We start from the raw sequence: 20,247 nt of genomic DNA on the forward strand, positions 1-20,247 counted from the left end.
ATGGAATTTTTGCCTGATTATGTTCCGAGGACCTAATGCTGCCAGGTGCTGAGCGACTCCTTGAAGATGCTCACTGGAAGCTGAGGTTACTCTGCATGATGCTCAGCATGTCACAAGGGAAGGCCCTGTGTAAGGACTGCACAAGCTAGCCCTAGGCTGGCATGGCAGAAATTGCTTTTGATGATGTCATTCGACTGTTTTAACAGCGGTTCGAAACCTCTCCCCAGACTGGTGGTAAAAGTAGCATTTTCTTCTCTAATTCCTTGAGGGGACCCTCCTTCCAATCTGTCATTATCAATCCCCAGCCTAAGGCATCCATCCAGGGCCTTGTCCAAAGCACTTCAGAATCAATGGGCTCTGCACCAGGCCCCTAGACATATATATATAACAAGGTGTTAAAACATCTGTATTCACATTGGAGACAAACCCCCTGCTCTACAGGTGAACACCCAGGAGTTCATGTCACACAACTCTTCCCACCATTTAGGCCAAGTCTACAATACAAAGTTTTGCTGGCATACCTACGTCGACGAGGAGTGTGAAAACCACACCCTCACTGGCACGGCTATGCTGGGATGGACACATACACACAAGCAGGCACGTACCCCCTCCCCCATTCTGGCAAAAGACTCCATTTGCCAGGTAGTTTATGTTGTTCTTGGAGGTACTTTAACAACACCGACAAAAGAACTCCTTTGACAGGTATTTGCTGCATCTACATTAAGGAGGTCTGCTGGGATAGCTGTACCGATATGGCTGTCCTGTCAAAGTCTTTATAGTGTAGACTGGCCCTTAGGTACTGTGACGGTCATGAGAGACAGATAGGGTGACCAGATGTCCCGATTTTGTAGGGACAGTCCTAATTTTGAGATCTTTTTCTTATATAGGCTCTTATTACCTCCCACATCCTGTTCCAATTTTTCACATGTGCTGTTTGGTCACCATAGAGACAGATGCCATAGGAAACTGCTACGTGTGAGTCTTTGTGCCACATTTTAGGGCTAGCAAATTACAGTCAGTTTGGTTCACACCATCTAAAATGACTGCTGCTTGCTTGGCGTGAGGAAACATAGTGCCAATGGCTCCCCAACTCCAAACTCAGAGAGCTTAAGCAACAAGATAGAGCAGCTTACTAACATGGAGAACTTCTGCTCATCCTTGCAAAGGCCTTCTTCCCTCTTTCACTCAGCTTTGGTACTGGAGCTCGAACAGGGGCTGGCCGTATCCCAGCATTCCACTGGGCACTTTGAGCTAGGATCTTAGCTGTTGCTTTGGTAACAGGGTACCCTGTTGATTGGTGAGTAGCCCAGCTTGGGCGAACTGGTCCTTTTGGGCTAGAGCCCAGGTCTGCAGATAGGGACAGCTGGGAAGAGAAAAACAGAAAGATCATATTCTCCTAACAGCCACAAAGGGGATAAAAATGTCTGAGTCCTTCGAAAACTATCTAGTATCCTTGGTTTTTAAATGTCATACAATTATAGTTGTGTTCTGCAGCAGTGACCTACGCTCTGTTATTACAATTCCACAGATCTGTGTAGTAAGCTACACAAATAAGAACACTTCATACATCTATGGGGCAGGTTGTGGAGTGGAAAAAATTCCAGCCTTTCATGAATGACAAAGGAAGCCAATTAGAAGCAGCCACTAAAGGGGGCTTGCTCACATTAACTGAGTTTCCACAACAGCTCACACTTTAAGAGTCGAATTCTGTCCTCAGACATATGTGCACGGCTCCTATTGAAATCAGTGGGCAAACATCCATGGGCAGAACTTGGGCTGTAGTGAAACAGACTTATCTCCTTTATGGAATTAATGTATTCATTTAAATTATGAAGGATTCCAGCTGGCACGAAGTTAGCTGTTTATAGCTTAACCTATGCAGCGAGCAGCAGTTTGCATTAGCACTAATAATACTTTGCACTTCTACAGTCCCTTTCAGCTCAGAATCACAAGGCCCTTTACAGACTAATTCAGTCTCACAGCACTCTGTGCAATATGCATGGCATAGACTGATCTTTTCCAACAACAATGAAGTGCAACCATCTCTTGGGTGCTCTAGCAAAGCAGAATAACTTGGCCCCATGGCTGAGGAGAGGAAGTGAAGAGAACAGAGTGGAACTGAATCTGCCAGGTGGGATTTAATAATAAACACTCACAATCGCCAGCATGGAATTTACCTCCACTAGAATTTGGCCAAGATTCCAGGGCTAGTGCTCCAGTTTTATCAAAAGAGCCGTGGAAGCTGTAACCCCCACAAGTGGCCAGGATTTGTGGTTTATGTCTCATCCAGAAGAAAGCAGCTGTAGTCTTGCAGCAGGTGGATGCAAACCTGACTCAGAGGGAGCTGAGTCCCCAGCACCACTTCCTGCTGGATTCTTTGGAGGTCTCCTTTCCAAGTGCTGACCAGGCCCAACCTTGCTTCCTTTGTGAGGTCTGAGGCACCATAGTGCAAAGGTAGATCAGGCATAGAATTTATACACAATGGTCAATTTTTATCTTTTCATTTTACTAATCAATGTATATGATTAATTAGAAGGAGCCAAATATATTCCTACCATTACAGTGATTGTTTAGTCTTTTAAAGAAATCCCAAAATGTTTCAAAAGCAGCTCGTGAGAAGTTGTGTGCTAGCAATCTACTCCTCGTTAAACTCATCCAAATCATTTGTTTATCTCTTGTTTAGAATACTGAAAAACCATGAGTATAATAAAACATCTGCTTAGAAATGCATTATGAAGCAATGATGGCCGATGCTGTTATTATATGCAGACTATTGTCAAGAATCAAACTGTTGTATAGAAAATTTAACATGGTTTTGCATTTTCCTGTGATCACTTGATATGACTGTGGTGGATGTTGTATAATGCTTTGTGCTTAATCCTCAGGTTAAAAACAAGCAGTCCAATGATTGCTAAACATCAACCCAAAGAGAAGCCAGGAAGTATGCAACAGCTTAGGATGTCCTTGTGAGTGACTGAGCATGACAATGTAAACAAGGACATGACAGGTACAGTAGGTTTTTCTTCCAGTAGAGACGGAAACACACAAAGGTGGGTAAGCAGTGGCTGTTGCAATGAGCTGACTGTACCTTGTTTTTGCACTCCTGTGTTCTTGGTGATTCAGCCGCGGAGTGCTTGGGGATAGGAAGGCAAAGCATGTTACACCACAAAGCTAGGCTGTGCTTTTTCAAGAAGAGTGAAATGTACAAACAAAGGAGTTTGATTCTGCAAGCATTACCCAGAGTAATTTTTGCTCCCATGACTAGTCCCAGGAAATTCAATGGTACTACTTGTGCAAATAAGTAATACTCAAATTATGAGTTGCAGAACTGAGGCTATAGAACTGAGGCTATATTAATTGGCTAGAACTGAGATTTGCCGCTGCCCGAGGCTTCTGCAGTGGCAGAAAGCTGGACGTGTGGGAAATGCACACCTGACCCTAAAAGATGTTCCTTCCTCAAGTCACTAGCTCCCTGCCAATATGCATGGGGGAAATTCGTTCCTGACCCCAAATACTGTGGTCTTATCACCTTAGAATATAGGCAACAGTAACTCAAGAACATTTGTGGGAGTGGAGCAGCCACTCATACAGAACAGAATCTAAAGCATGAAAGGGGATGATTGCTGAGGCTGTAATATTTCTCACAGCTGTCATGAGTGTCAGACTTCGTGATTCTCATCTTGCTAATAAAATGGCCATGGTTTTGACATTTGGACGTTTTTGGCACAACACTGATTATTCTGCTGAACAGCTGCAAAAACCTTATGTGGAGTCTTAGTAGATGAGCCCATAGGTTTGTAAAGGAGGCTGTAATTTGGAAGCAGTGACAACACTGCAGGGACCAAAAGGTCCAAATGGGTAGACTCACTATGGGGGTGCATGGCTCTGTATCAAAAAGGACAGGAGGGATGACCTACTGTCTCGGGCCCTGGACTGAAGCGCAGAAGACCTGCTTTCAATATGTGAGCTTGGACAAGTCACTCCATCTACTTTGTGCCTCAGTTTCGCATCTGTAAAATAGGGACAATACTTCCCAAGGTGATACAGTCCAGATAGTATGGGGCAAGTTTAAGGGCCCTGATCTAATAAAGCACTTAAGCAGATGCTTAACTTTAATCATGTATCAGAGGGGTAGCCGTGTTAGTCTGGATCTGTAAAAGCAGCAAAGAATCCTGTGGCACCTTATAGACTAACAGACGTATTGGAGCATGAGCTTTCGTGGGTGAACGCATCCAATGAAGTGGATATTCACCCAAGAAAGCTCATGCTCCTATAGGTCTGTTAGTCTATAAGGTGCCACAGGACTCTTTGCAACTTTAATCATGTGAGTTAGTCCCATTGATTTCAGTGGGACTACTCACACGCTTAAAGTTAAGTGCATGCTTAAGTAAGCACTTTGCTGGATAAGAATCTAAAAGGAGAGAGGTGATGGCAAAGCATAAAGGGCTTGATTCATCACTGAGCTATTCCAGTTTTACATTGGTGTTATTTCACTGACTTCAATAGAGTTACACGGGTACAAAACAGAAGTAAAAAGTAATGAATCAGGCCCAAAGACTTTGGACCAAAAATTAAAAACTTACAAGTCATAGCTTACAAGTAGAAGCATGTGGAGGAGGGGAGAGCCAGTAGCTCAGTATATAAAAGGATCATGATTCTCCCCAACAAAAATTATGGGCCCAATTCTATATATTCTCACATCTCTCACTGGAGGCAATGGGCATTGCATGTACACATGTGAGGGAGGAGTTTGGCCCTATAGTCAAAAGCCCGGGGCTTCGAAGCTAATTTTACCTGTTACCAAACAAATCTTGAGCTTTTCTTATTTGTTGCCATAGTTTCCAGGACTCGTGGCACTGTAACAATTACACTGTGATCTTCCCCAAAATTTACTCTAGCAAACGCTACCACCCCACTGAAAAGAAACCAAGGGGCCAGACTTGGACCAGGCCCAGTGGATGCTATTCCACTGATTTTTGACAGAGTCTGGGTCTGGCCTGAAATTATTTCTTTCCTTTTGGTATCCAACATCCATTTTTTACTCCTGTGAATCTGGAACACTATCTCCTTTTCTCTTATATATTAACCCTTTCCACACCTTCATTGTTCAGTATAATAGTCTTTGATTTCACTCACTTTCAATGCATTCATAGACTCATAGACTTTAAGGTCAGAAGGGACCATTATGATCATCTAGTCTAACCTCCTCATCTTATGTGTCTTCATTATACTTTTATCTTTTGGTACCTGGGGCATTTATTCTTTCAACGTGCTTCCTTCTTTTCCAAAGGATTAATTTAAAAGGTTTGAATTATAAGCCTCTCTCTTTGGGCTTGGCTGACATGGGAATCTTTTAACAATTATATTTAAACAGGATTTCCCAACCTTATCTTTACAATCTCAAACCAAGCTCTATTGGCATAGTGCAGCCACGGGGATCTGGGCAGCATCACTGCCAGGAGGCGTTGGAGATGGATCGGTCATGTGCTTCAGATGGAAACTGATTCCATTACCAGAGTAGCAATAAGATGGACACCTGAAGGTGAGTGAAAATGAGGCCACCAGAAAACAACATGGCAAAGAGCTATGGAAGCCGAGCTGAAAAACCTGGGACACAACTGGGGAACCATTGAAAGACTTGCCAGAAAGAGACAGGAGTAGAGAAGCTTTGTCACTGCCCTAAACGCCAGAGGCATAATAGGAACATGATGATGATGATCTTTACAATAAACAAATTATTTTTTGATATTTTCTACTTGGTTATATAAATAATTTTGTCTCTTTCATCAGCCTAAGGAAAATACACTATCATCATCACAGTGTCATAATCAGAAATGGCTAGCAGGATTATAGACTGGGATAGTGTGAAAGAGAAAGAGAGGGTTGGTTACTGAAACTGGGGACAGTCCAGGATTCAGGAATACCAAAACGTTACTCTTGGGAGAATTCTGCACCACTGCGCAAGTGCACAATTAATGCCCCCACAGATTCCTCCCCTCCGCAGAATAATTGATTCTGACAGGGAGGCAAACGGAAGCTGCAAGAGGGGTCATGCTGCAATTACATCTTTTGCACTAGGGGCTGATGTGGCTTCAGAAGCGAGGGCAGCCACAGAGAGGGAGGGATAGAGGCTGCCTTCCTCACAGCGCTCTGCCCATGGGGCCAGGTGAAGAGGCACTGGATACGGGGGGATGGACAGAGTGTGGCAAAACAGGCTGCTGGGGAGGTCATACAGACTGGGGTTCAGAAGGGCTAGTGCAGGGGACAGACTGGGGCAAGGGCACAGAAGCTAGTGAGGTGACAACATTGAGTCAGAGACTGAATGAGTGTGGGAGAGCAGAGCCACATAGGGACAGGGGGGGAGAGGGAGTGCAGGGATACATGAGGATGGGGGAGAATGGGGGTGGCTGAGTGGGGATGCAGGGACACTTGGGGACAGAGGCAGCTATGCCTGGCTGAATGGGACATGGGGGTGCAGGAATAAATGAAGACAAGGGCAGCTATGCTTCGCTGAGCGAGGGTGCAGGGCCACATGGTGACATGTGCAGATACACCTGGCTGAATGGGGAGCGGGGATGCAAGGACACATGGGGACATGGTGGGCAGATGTGCCTGACTGAATGGGAGAGGTTAGGGGCAGCCATGGTCTCCCTGGGGGAGGCTCCTCAACTCCCTAACAATCCCTCCCCCTCCCCCAAAAAACTGTTCCATACTCTCTCAGGAAGGACCTGGGAGCAGACCAGGCGTGGAGAGGGAGTCAGTTGATGGCCAGAGGACCTCTAGTGGTCACAGATCCCTGCATAAGGACCACAGAGAGTCAAATCCTATTCCAGTCCAGAGGCTGGTAAAACAGATGGTTGTAGGGTAGATTCAGTCCCTACAAGAATTCTGTTTGCTCAAGATGTCTTTGTGAACATTTTGCTTGACCTAAAGGAAGATCTCTGGTAGCTGCCAGGTGTAGATATAACCTTAGGTCCTCTAAGCTGCAATCAGCCCAGCTCGGGTGATTTGTGTGCACGTTCCCCACCCCCTATCCTGCTGCTGATGATGGTGGTATCAAAAACTCCCATTGACACTACTGGGGAGAACTTCATCCCTGCACTGGTGGATGGGCTTGGGGCTTGTGCCTTCCAGACTCGGGGGTGCAGACTAGGGACACCCTCAGGAATGGAGAACATCTCATGGGGACTACGTCATGGCAGGAGCTCAAAGCCTTCCCGAAAAACCCTCAAGTTTGTTCAGATATTTGCCCACCACTTCACTGATTCTGTAACGGCTCCAAAAATAAACCAAAGGTAAAATCATGGCCATGCTGAAACAGAACTCTTGAGGCTGTATTATAAAGCCCTGGAAAATGGCATTTCTAAGACAAAGGCTGACAAACTTTAACTATAGCAACTGTATGAGGCACCAGTACAATAAAGGACATAACTGAGCTAGGAAAATAACCTGCGCAAGAATAATAAATGCCTGTCAGCCTTAGTGATCTTACTGTTAATTTCCTTTGTAGGTTGGAACATATGGGTTGTCTGGTTCTCATTACTTGGGAATCATTCTTCCAAGTTGGCAACAACAACAACAAAAAAATGCTCACCAGAATCTGCTTATTCCAGCAGCTATTTGTTGCCCATATCCACAAAAGATTATCTCTAGGATGCTTTCTGGAAGCCTGCCTTTCTGGTACTGCTTTCATCTGAGGCTTTCCTATTTTATAAACTGTGACGGGAGCACAGTGAATCCTCAATATTAACAGCTAGTGGTGCTAAGGGCTGGTCACTCGGACAAAATGCAATAGCACGAAGTATAAACAGACATCAGACAGTGATGATGGAAAGTTGCGAGTGCAAGAGATTGCTTTAGGAAAAGATACCAGAAACTTGAGAAACTGATCCAGTATATATAAAGTGCAGAAACTAAGACTGCCTACACTAGCACTTTTGTCGGGCCAGGGTGTGAAAAAACACTCCCCTGTGCCGCTGTACGGTGTCGACAGCCTGAATGTCTGGATATGGGGTATTACAGGAACTAACTGAAGAGCAGATCAAAATATCAATATCTACACCTAGCAAATTACCTCCCGTATCCACTGAAGTGAGTCAGGACCAGATCCTCAAAGGTATTTAGGCACCTAACTTCCATTGATTTCAGAGGGAGTTAGGGGCCTTAATACCTTTGAAGTTTTGGGCCTCAGACTTTTGCACTGATGTGTGATCTGTTCTAGTTAGGTTGTTCTGAGAGCAGGACTGGATCCAAAGAAGTGAGACTGAATCCTGAGGAAACAGCGGCTGCTTAGCTATTGAAGGACTCTGTTTGGAACTGTTTTATTTAAACATGTCCTGAGTGGTATGTTTAAGAATAATGCTTTGTGCTTACCTAGCACTTTTCCTCCTAAAGCCTCAAAGTGATTTACAAGCACAAATTCTTCCTTGGTAGTTATAACCCGCTCAGCACTATGGAGGGATTAAGCTTCCCAGCGCCTCTGGGAGATGGGTGTATTAATCCCTGTTTTACACCTGGGGAAGCTGAGCCCCAGGGAAGTGAGCTGCCTGAGGGGGACACAGCTACTCGGGGACAGAGATGAGAACAGACAGCAGCAGCCTCATTCTCCTCGCACGTATACTAGTGCAAATTGGGAGTAGCTCAGCATGCGAGCCTCTTGCACCAGCTTCTCGACAACGGGAATAGATCTGACTGTCAGGAGGAGACTCAATGAAACCAATAGATTTGGAACCCTCGATTCACAGGAGGAAGCTCCCACTGGCTTCCCTGGGGGCTCTTCACAGGGCATGAGCTGGTATGATGCCTCCAAAGAATGGGGGAGCATCTTCCCCGTGGGAATTGCTAAACTAGAACAGATGTAGCATTTGCATCCCCTCCCCCTACAGCACAGACTTGATGCCACTGGCTGTGTCATAAACAGATAGTTAAGGGTTAATGCCTCTTTTACCTGTAAAGGGTTAAGAAGCTCAGTGAACCTGACCAGAGGACCAATAAGGGGACAAGATACTTTTAAATCTTGGTGGAGGGAAGTCTTTGTTTGTGCTCTTTGTTTTGGGTGTTGTTCCTCTTGGGACTAAGAGGGACCAGACATCCATCCAGGCTCTCCACATCTTTCTGAATCAGTCTCTCATGTTTCAAAATTGTAAGTAATAGCCAGGCAAGACGGATTAGTCTTATTTTTGTTTTGTCAACCTGTAAATGTCCTTTTTTTTTGCTGAGAGGATTTTACTTTTGTTTGCTGTACCTTTGAACCTAAGGCTAGAGGGGGTTGCTCTGAGCTATATGAATTTGATTACCCTGTAAAGTATTTTCCATCCTGATTTTACAAAGATGATTTTTACCTTTCTTCTTTAATTAAAAGCTTTCTTTTTAAGAACCTGATTGATTTTTCCTTGTTTTAAGATCCAAGGGGATTAGATCTGGACTCACCAGGGATTGGTGCGGGAAAGGAGGGGGGATGGTTAATTTCTCCTTGTTTTAAGATCCAAGGGGTTTGGATCTATGTTCACCTGGGAATTGGTGAAGCCTCTCAAGACTGCCCAGGGAAGGGAAGGTTTTGGCGGGAACAAGAAGTGCTCCAGACACTGACATTTCTGGATAGTGGCAGAGTTATCAGATCTAAGCTAATAATTAAGCTTAGGAGTGTCCATGCAGGTCCCCACATTTGTACCCTAAAGTTCAGAGTGGGGAAGAAACCTTGACAGGCTGGAACACAGGACCTTGCCCCTCAGGAACACTGAGTGCAGCTGATGGGACAGCCACTATCTTATCACACTGGGGACAGAAATGGGGATCTCCAGAGCTAGCAGCATGAGTCTCTACAGCTTGAGATAAAGAGCCCGGCTTTACTTGCACCCTCTGTGTGTTAGGCATACAGGGGGACACAACACACACCCCTGTGGATTACACTGGCCACCCCATTTTGCATTCATGGAGCCCACCTTATCTTCTCACACCAGTGTGACTCCACTGACCTCTGGCTGGAGTAAGTGAGAGGAGAATCAGGCCCAGGCAGCACAGCTGCCCGCACAGAATTGCTAAGGGAAGAAAGATGTTCCCTGCACCTTCTCCCCGTGGCCAATGCAGTCATGCTGGAGCAGCCATCAAGCTTCTCTGCTCTAAGCATTTCAGAGCAGGGACTGTCATTTAGTATATGTTTGTATAATGCCTGGCACAACGGGGTCCTGAGCTAGTCGAAGTTTATAGGCATTGCTGCAAGACAAATAATAATAAATAATCATAAATCTGGCCCCATATCAGCAAGTTTTCTCCTAAAGTGATTCTGCTTTATACCTAATTACAATGCGTTAATGGAAGAAATGATTCCTAATAGTAGAATGGCTCCTCCTAGACAACACTGGAACTGGGATTTGAAATGTAAGTTACGAGAAAGGAAGAAAATCACAGTTCTGAAAGTTTACAGTTAGCAAAATCTGATCAGGTCTATTTGTGAATCAAGGCACCTGCGATATCTATGGTTATATTAATGATTTGGGCCAAACATATCCCTGGTGTAATAGACTTAGAATCACAGAATCATAGGACTGGAAGGAATCTTGTGGCAGAATTAAGTATTATCTAGACATGGGCCCCAACACAGTGCCTGCAGGCACCATGACGCCCACTGGGGCACCTATGTGTGCCTGCCTACTGGCCGCCGGACAAGCAGCCATCGAAATGCCACTGAGAAGTGGCAACGTCAAGAAGCGCTACCGCCGAAATCCTGCCGAAATTCCACCGGATTTCGGCAGTTACGCTTCTTGATGATGCTCCTTCACAGCGGTATTTCGGCAGCGACACCTCTTGAAGTTGTGCTTCACAGCGGCATTTTAGCGGCTGCTTGTCCAGCAGCCACGGTCCTAGGCAGCTTGTAGTCTGGCACCCACCCCACAGAAAAGGTTGGGGACCACTGATCTAGATCATCCCTGACAGGTGTTTGTCTAACCTACTCTTAAAAATCTCCAATGACGGAGATTCCACAGCCTCTCTCGGCAATTTATTCCAGTGCTTAACCACCCTGACAGTTAGGAAGTTTTTCCTAATGTCCAACCTAAACCTCCCATGCTGTAATTTAAGCCAATTGCTTCTTGTCCTGTCCTCAGAGGTTAAGGACAACAATTTTTCTCCTTCCTCCTCATAATAACTTTTTATTTACTTGAAAACTTTTATCAGGTCCCCTCTCAGTCTTCTCTTTTCCAGATGAAACAAACCCAATTTTTTCAATCTTCCCTCATAGATCACGTTTTCTAGACCTTTAATCATTTTTGTTGCCCTTCTCTGGATTTTCTCCAATCTGTCCATCTCTTTCCTGAAATGTGGCACCCAGAACTGGACACAATACTCCTGTTGAGGCCTAGTCAGCATGGAGGACAATGAAATAATTACTTCTCATGTCTTGCTTACAATACTCCTGCTAATACATCCCAGAATGAAGTTTACTTCTTTTGCAACAGTGGTACACTCTTGACTCATATTCAGTGATCCACTATGACCCCCAGATCCCTTTCCACAGTACTCCTTCCTAGGCAGTCATTTCCCATTTTGTATGTGCGCAACTGATTGTTCCTTCCTAAATGGAGTAATTTGCATTTGTCCTTATTGAATTTCATCCTATTTACTTCAGACCTTTTCTCCAGTTTGTCCAGATCATTTTGAATGTTAATCCTATCCTCCAAGGCACTTGCAACCCTTCCCAGCCTGGTATCATCCACAAACTTTATAAGTGTACTCTCTATGCCATTATTTAAATCATGGACGAAGATATTGAACAGAACCAGACCCAGAACTGATCCATGTGGGACCCCACTCATTATGCCCTTCCAGCATAACTGTGAACCACTGATAACTGCTCTCTGGGAATAGTTTTCCAACCAGTTATGTACCCACCTTATAGTAGCTCCATCTAGATTGCATTTCCCTAGTTTGTTTAAGAGAAGGTCATACAAGACAGTATCAAAAGCTTTACTGAAGTCACGATATACCAGGCCTACACAAGATTGTTACCCTGTCAAAGAAAGCTATCAGGCTGGTTTGACATGATTTGTTTTGAAGAAATCCATACTGTTATTTATCACCATATTATCTTATAGATGTTTGCAAATTGATTGCTTAATTATTTGCTCCATTATCTTTCGGGGTACAGAAGTTAAGCTGACTGGTCTGTAATTTCCTGGGTTGTCCTTATTTCCCTTTTTATAGATTGGCACTATATTTGCCCTTTTCCAGTCTTCTGGAATCTCTCCCATCTTCCATGACTTTTCAAAGATAATTGCTAATGGCTCAGATATTTCCTCAGTCAGCTCCTTGAATATTCTAGGATACATTTCATCAGGCCCTGGTGACTTGAAGACACCTAACTTACCTAAGCAATTTTTAACTTGTTCTTTCCCTATTTTAGCCTCTGATCCTTCCTTATTATCGCTGGCATTCACTATGTTAGATGTCCAATCACCACCAACCTTCTTGGTGAAAACCAATACAAAGAAGTCATTTAGCACTTCTGCCATTTCCACATTTTCTGTTATTGTTTCCCCCTTACCCTCTCATTCAGTAATGGGCCTACCCTGTCCTTGGTCTTCCTCTTGCTTCTAATGTATTTGTAGAATGTTTTCTTGTTACCCTTTATGTCTCTAGCTAGTTTGATCTCATTTTGTGCCTTGGCCTTTCTAATTTTGTCCCGACATACTTGTGTTGTTTGTTTATATTCATCCTTTGTAATTTGACCTAGTTTCCACTTTTTGTAAGGCTCTTTTTCTGATTTTTAGATTATTGAACATCTCCTGGTGAAGCCAGGGTGATCTCTTACCATACTGCCTGTCTTTCCTACCCTTTCCTACCCTTAATAATGTCTCTTTGAAAAACTGCCAATTGCCTTCAATTTTTTTCCCCTTAGACTTGCTACCCATGGGATCTTACCTACTAACTCCCTGAGTTTGTTAAAGTCTGCCTTCTTGAAATCCATTGTCTCTATTTTGCTCTTTTCTCTCCTACCATTCCTTAGAATCATGAACTCTACCATTTCATGATCACTTTCCCCCAAGCTGCCTTCCACTTTCAAATTCTCAACCAGTTCCTCCCTTTTTGTCAAAATCAAATCTAGAACAGCCTCTCCCCTAGTAGCTTTCTCCACTTTCTGAAATAAAAAATTGTCTCCAATACATTCCAAGAACTTGTTGGATAATCCGTGCCCTGCTGTGTTATTTTCCCAACAGATATCTGGGTAGCTGAATTCCCCCATCACCACTAAGTCCTGTGCTTTGGATGATTTTGTTAATTGTTTAAAAAACCCTCATCCACCTCTTCTTCTTGGTTAGGTGGTCTGTAGTAGACCCCCTACCATAACACCACTCTTGGTTTTTACCCCTTTTATCCTTACCAAGAGACTTTCAACAAGTTTGTCTCCTATTCCCATCTAACCTCAGTCCAAGTGTATACATCTTTAATATATAAGGCAACACCTCCTCTCTTTTTTCCCTGCCTGTCTTTACTGAGCAAGCTGTACCCTTCTATACCAATATTCCAATCATGCGTATTATCTCACCAAGTCTCTGTGATGCCAACAGGACTCAGGCCCTGTGTTAATAAAGTTAGGGTCTAGAGATACTTGCCAGTGATTTTGCTTTCCGAAGCTTATAAGATGCACAGCTCGGTTTCCTCTTTTTCTCAAATGCTTGCCGGCTGAGGTCTGGGGTTAGTCCTCCTCCTTTCTTTCTACTGCAAAGTGGAAAGGAAGAGTGTTAACTGAGAAGAGGGGAAATCCCTACTGAAATACAAAGAAAACTTGAGAGATAACCCAGATCTAGTTCAGGTTTCCTTTGCTAGCAATACCATCTGTCTCCCCAATCCCTTCTCATGCAGTGTAGTCTTGAAAGCTTTCTTCTCTGCAGCACTTGCCGTCTGTAACAGTCTTCCTGTATCCCTATGGCTCATCCACTATCCTTTTTCTCCCTTGCCCTATCTAAACCTGTAAGCTGCTCTCTTCCATTACTATAATGTAACTATTTAAAGCATTTTGGGACACAGTTTGTATTAAAGATACAAAATAAAGTTGTATTGTACTGTAATGTACTGTAATAGATCACACCTCTCTCCCTGCATCTCTCGGTGTGAAATGAAACTTCAGTCATTTACCAAAAGGCAAAAACAAAGATGCTTGTGAAATATGGGCTCTGATACTGCACACATTTAATGTAGAGGCCATCTTAACTACACTGGCCTAACTCTCCACTCCTTGGCACCTTGTCTAGTGACATACACCTGTGCAAAGTGGGTGCCAAATACACTGGCAAGGGAGTGGAGAACCAGCCCCATAAAACTAAGCTGGCTTCTAGCCCTTGTCTACGTTCCAAGCAGTACTGATTTAACTAAAGGTGTGTTTTCACATTGATTAGGTTAAACTGACGCAACCCCCTACATGAACACTCAAAATCAATTTAAACCTGGCTTATATCAAGTTAGCATGAGTCGACTCCTTACCGACTTCAACTAAATCAGTATAAATAAATGTTCACCTGGGGTGTGCACCAGTTTAACTAAATTGATTTGAGAACACACCTTTAGTTAAGCCAATGTAGCCTGTAGTATAGACGAGGCCCTAGTCTGCCAGACTCTCCTATGAGTCATTGTTTATACAACCAGATAAATCTTCTCTGTGTGTCTATATGGAGCTGTTATAAAAGCTACTATAATCAATTGGCAGGATGGGAATTTCCTACACTCTGGAAGCTGGATGAAGGAATATTGAATCTGGTCGACAGAAAATTTCCCTACATGATTGTACCAAACCTGGTTTCCTAGGATTTCAGAGCAGTCAGTATGCTGTACCCTGCGACCACTTGGAACTTTACACTAATAGCAAGGACACTACTAGAGCCACATGAATATTGCAAACAATTTTCTGCAAATATTCATGCAGGTTATTCAGCAAATTTGCTTTGACTACATTGATTCTCCTTTTGTGTTCAGTCTCTGCAAGCGGTCTAATGAATAATTTCACAGGCAGAATTTTCCCCAGAAACAGCAAAATTTAAGGCTATAGTTTCCTATTCTGTCCAGATTCTTATACCACACACATCACCATCATATCTCATCTTACGAACAAATAAAAGCCTAAAAGGAACATTTTGAATTCAAAATCATATGACTTAATGCCAGAAACCTGATTTTAAGAGTTTCACTCATCCATCATGTGACTTGCATATCCTTCAGAACCAACTAACACAGTTCAGATATTGCATATTCACAAGGAACTGCTCACAAACAATCTGAACACCAAGAACCATTCACAGAATTTATTAGGCACATGACTTTAAATAACAAATTAAGAAAATCAAACTGTTGGCAGACAGTTTATGGACATCCAAGAGGTAAAATCCATCTAATACACTATTAATTGTGAAGAATTTGGTCAGCTTTCAACAGAACTCAGGTTCTCCTGGTTGAAAAGCACAGGCTCTTACCACTTGAGCCAAAGAAGAATCTTAACTAGCTGTTAAAAGTATTGAACCTATGAAACATGGCTGGGCAGTTCTGATTCCATCCAGTAAAGGGTAGTGACAGCACCCATATGAGCCTATTAATTTAAAATACATTATTAAAAAAAGAAAGGATTTATGAAGAAATGAAACAGTGACAGCCCAGTCTTCTACTCAGAGTTTATCCATCTGCCTATCTCTAAAACACAGTTTAATCTGCACAGCCACAACAAATGATGAGTGCTGGGCTAGCTGTAGAGAGATCTGAGTGACAGGTGTGACGTCACAACTAACAGGTCCAGTGCAATGGAGTTCCCTTCACACAAGAGCGATCCCTGTTCTGTGAGAAGCTGGGCCTAGGCTGTTGACAGAACAATTACTTCAAGTAATTATTTTCTTATTGGCTAACCACTCCGGCACAATATGCAATTGTTTTTAGAGCTTGCCTGTGTCTACAAATTATCTGAGTTAGTGTTAGCTTCCAGAGACCAGAATGAGGGGGCCAGCCTTCATTTCAGCTGACCTGACATCATGAGAAGTAGCAGGACTCCTTCCTGAGTCACTGGGCCACACACCTGGCAGGATTCCAACACTGAACTGGAATTAGAATTCTTTATCCACGATAAAATGGGAGATAAATTGTTCATATATTGGCAACAAGCTGCACAACACCAGATGCCTTCCAGCAGAACTGTGAAAATGGATTAAAGAAACTCTTGTGTTCCTTCCCAGTCAGAATGTAGTCAGAGAGATCTTGGACAGCTTGCTGACTCGGTTCCAAGTCTCCTATGAAAATGTATCATTTCATCTTTGCAACATTGCTTAATGCCCTAGAATAGACAAAACCACTCTCACTAATATCTGCTCTCGTTTGTACCTAAGTGAAAGGCTACCTGGAAGATTCAGGTAGAAAACAAGACATAGAAACTATACCTGAGAGATATCATGATGATGACAGATTACACAGATAGATACGCAACAGTATAAATCACAGCTATAACTCCACCAAGGAGTTTTGATAATACCTTCCAGGCAATCCATAACTCAACTCCTGCCATCATTTTGTCTCTCTTCCCACTCTTCCTCACTTCTCCCTCTGTATCCTTCACTCCCGCCTGACTTTGCGTCATCTTCCACCCTACCCCACATGTCCCAATGCCTCTCATTTAACGTGCTCAAAGTTCTATCACCCCTCTCTTTCAGGAAGCCTCTTTAAGCCCTGTCTGTGATTGCACTCCAACCAGTGACCCCCATCAGTCCATTTCTTTTTATACAGAGTTGTGCCCTACTGATCAGACAGCAAGAAGGACCCTCCAGAAAGTAGCCTGTTTCTTCCCACTGCCTTAGCTGGGCCCAGTGACTGAGAATTGAGTGGAGAAATGGATGCCCAGCAGGACTCCACCATTAATAGCTGTGCCCTCCAGGACACTGATGGGGAAGGAGAGGATTAGTTGAATGTTTCTGCTACAAAGAGTCGCAGTGAAATTGATTACAATGTTACCATTTAAATGGCAACAGGTTGCTGAATTAAAACACCCTATGACGATGAATAGGAGTAGTTCCCACATCTCCCAAGAACTTTGGTTTCAATCTGTCTGCGGATTCAGGAGGACAGTACAGAATCGAGTCATGGTTAGAAAGTTTTTTTTCCAAACTGTAAAGACTAGAAACATTTTATTTTCTTAAATCTTAAAAAGTCAGGAGGCCAGATCAATGCATAAAACAGCCTGGGAGTTTGAGACCGCTGTCTTGATTTGCTCTCTTACCATGCGGCAGCATGCAAACTTATGGAGCAATATTAACCATAATCAGATGCAAAAACAGAGAGAAGTTACACGGGGGCAAAGCAAGGGCTTCATTCACAGGCAGATGTGACTTAGACCTCCCCCAGAGCACCTGCCCCCTACACCCTTCCTTCCAGGACCAAACCACGCCGCTGACAAATGACAGTTGCATGCTGCTGTCATGATCACATGGAGGTTAAAAACAGAGGGTTTACCCAGTGACAGTACCCGGTGCTGGTGTGTCACTTCCTCAGACAATTGGCCTTGAGTGATAAGAAGCTAAGTAAGAAGTTTGTATCCATCCGTCGTCCTTGTACTTACATTGCAAGCGCTTTGGGGGCGGGAACTGACTTTTTGTTCCGTGTTTGTACCGTGCCTGGTGCAGTGGGGTCCTGGTCCATGCCCAGGGCTCCTAGGTGCTATGCTAATACAAACAGTAAATAATAGTAAGCAACTTCGACCCTGTGGGAGGACCTGGTTTGCTTCCACAAGAATTTCTTTGACCGATCAGGGAACAGAGTTGCCCAACATAGTCTCAGCCAGTCTTCCTGGTCCTAAAGGATGGAGGTCACGATATACAGTCTCAAGGGTGAGAAGCTCAGAGAAAGTACTGCAGTGGTGGATTCTGACAGTGATCGATCCATGGAAAAGAAATATCTAACTATGGGTTAATCAAGCGAAAAGTCACATTGATACCTAAACCAGCCCACTTGTGTACTGCATAACCAGAATGGGCATTATGGAGAAGACCACATAGTAGCAATTACTTACAGCTAAAGTGATATTAAAGGGAGATTTTTGTAAACAAGCAAGTCTCACAGAATTCATTTCTCTCCTTGAAATAATCCCTAGTAATTACAGCTGGGCTTAATAGAACATCACACATGAAAACATTCTCAGTAGCACAAATGGTTCACAGGTTTAAACCCTGCCCAGGAGGAAGAAAAACACTCCCTATACTTATTGCACCATTAGCGACTCAGAACCTACTCCATCTATTTGAATGTTGTAGACACATCCCTTAGCCTCATTGTGTCTTTAGATTGTAAACCCTTCCAAGCAAGACTGTTTCTTGATTTTGTACAGCACCGAGTATAACATGCTCCTGATCCAGACTGAATAGTGTAAATCCTACCATAATATAAATATTTACTACACCTCTACCTTGATATAACGCTGTCCTTGGGAGCCAAAAAATCTTACTGCGTTATAGATGAAACCGCGCTATATCGAACTTTATTTGATCCGCCATTTATGATGTAGTTAAGACTAATCTGACATCTTTATCCATCACTGTCTGCTTATATGCGTTATATCCAAATTCGTGTTATATCGAGTGGTGTTATATTGGGGTAGAGGTGTACTACAAATAAAAAAAAATATTCACCTTTAAGGACAAGCATCTCAGTTAAAGGAGGTTAATAAAGTCGTCAGTCAATTCTACCGAGAAGGATGAGACTGAGCTTTTGAAAGGTGCTAAAGAAAGAGGGTGAAATTGAATGCAGAAAGCTCTTTGAAGTGATGTTAAATCCTAGGATGAGGTGATGCGGATTAAAGATAATGATCCATAATAGGGTTTCACTAGGAGATGGGGAATTTCTGAAATGTCCAGGATAGGTCCATCCAGCATCACTATTTTAAAAAAGAACCAAAGCAAGTACATTAGCATTAGCCCATATGGGTACTAGGTAGGACTGAAACTCACAGGAGCTATGCACCTAGGGTGAAATTCACCACTGCAGAGGGCCAACACAAGGTCAATGAACTTCGAGGGTTTAATTGGGACTTACCTGGTTTACCGGACTTTTGTTGGCCCACTGCAGAAGGATGAATTTCTCCCCAGATGCATAGCTGGGGGTGGGATTCAAGACACTCTTGAACCTCTTTTCCCAAGAACTGCTGCACAAGGACAGTCCAATGCTCCAGCTGAGCCATTATTCTTTCTCCAATAATAGCCACTGCTAGATGTGTCAGCAGAAACCATGAAACCTCTCTAATGCGCTTTGCTGTGAGTTATTATACCATGGGGGAAAGTGTCTTTCTGACCCCAGCAGGTGACCAGATAACGCCCTGAAGCACGAGGACTCATTGTTCCTGTAAGTCTATCCTAGACAGTGTAACTGCAGGTGCTATTCGTTCTTTTTTCGAGATATGCATGTAAATCTCTTTTGAGCCATCACGGTCCCACAGCGATAATGTGTTCATTAGCTTTCCAGCAGTATGCTCACTTTTCTCTGTTAGTGAGAGCTGCACAATCCCTTAAACCTTGCTGCATTATTCAGAAATGCCCCTGAGCAGACACCAATAGCCTTCTTCTTCCTACTAGTGCCAGCTACCTTTACCGTGCCACAGAAAATGCAGAAAGGAAGGACGGGAGCTTCTTACGCCTGCCTCACTTGCTCGATGGGATCATAGTTGTCTAGGTAGTTGAATCGGACAATGTCTGTGGGATGTTTATCCGAAGACCGCCATGGTGGGAGCTCTTTTTTCTCCTTCTCTGTCCTCTTTCCTAGCACAGATGCTGATTGGAAAACCGAGGAAGGGGACAGTTTTGTCTCTGGGACGTCTCTTGCTATTGGTTGGACATCAATGACCACAAATTCATCTTTTGGAAGGGTCTAGCGAGAGAGAGACGGATGGGGGAAATAAACCTCAGCACCCAGCCACATTCCCACCCACTGGGCATCATTAGTAATGAATCTCAAAATAAAGAAATTACTATCGGGGAACGCACAGCCTCCCAGCTGACAGATCTGCCAGCTTTGGGGGAGGGATACAAGGGTGCTGTCTAATGGTATCTAATGACACGTGGCGTCTGGACACAGACTGAGAGAGAGAGAGAGAGAGTCACCATCTCCACACCCAGAGAGCAGGCCAATGTACAGGCATTTTGCTTTTCCCCCACCCCAGTCTCCTATTAAGTCTTGGAAGGAATGTAATTCAAATCACTGCCCTCTCCTCAGAGCTTAGCTGATGGGGGCGGGGATCTT

General features: G+C 43.7%; 1 protein-coding gene across 6 annotated transcripts in view; it reads right to left on the reverse strand.

The window, feature by feature from the left end:
- The window catches only part of FBXO16 (F-box protein 16), a 59,180-nt gene that overhangs the window by 4,140 nt on the left and 34,793 nt on the right, over positions 1–20,247 (reverse strand). For 3 of the 6 annotated variants that reach the window (XM_030555164.1, XM_030555160.1, XM_030555161.1), the window contains 4 exons: positions 19,643–19,875; positions 13,608–13,713; positions 3,089–3,133; positions 1,138–1,363 (listed from right to left, as the gene is read on the reverse strand). In XM_030555164.1, the coding sequence (XP_030411024.1) occupies positions 1,138–1,363; positions 3,089–3,133; positions 13,608–13,713; positions 19,643–19,875 (610 nt within the window). Of the gene's footprint in view, positions 1–1,133; positions 1,364–3,088; positions 3,134–13,607; positions 13,714–19,642; positions 19,876–20,247 lie in introns of all 6 variants that reach the window. The other 3 variants (XM_030555165.1, XM_030555162.1, XM_030555163.1) reach the window with 2 other exon arrangements.

Source organism: Gopherus evgoodei, chromosome 3 (genome assembly GCF_007399415.2).
Source record: "Gopherus evgoodei ecotype Sinaloan lineage chromosome 3, rGopEvg1_v1.p, whole genome shotgun sequence".
Classification (NCBI taxonomy): domain Eukaryota; kingdom Metazoa; phylum Chordata; order Testudines; family Testudinidae; genus Gopherus; species Gopherus evgoodei.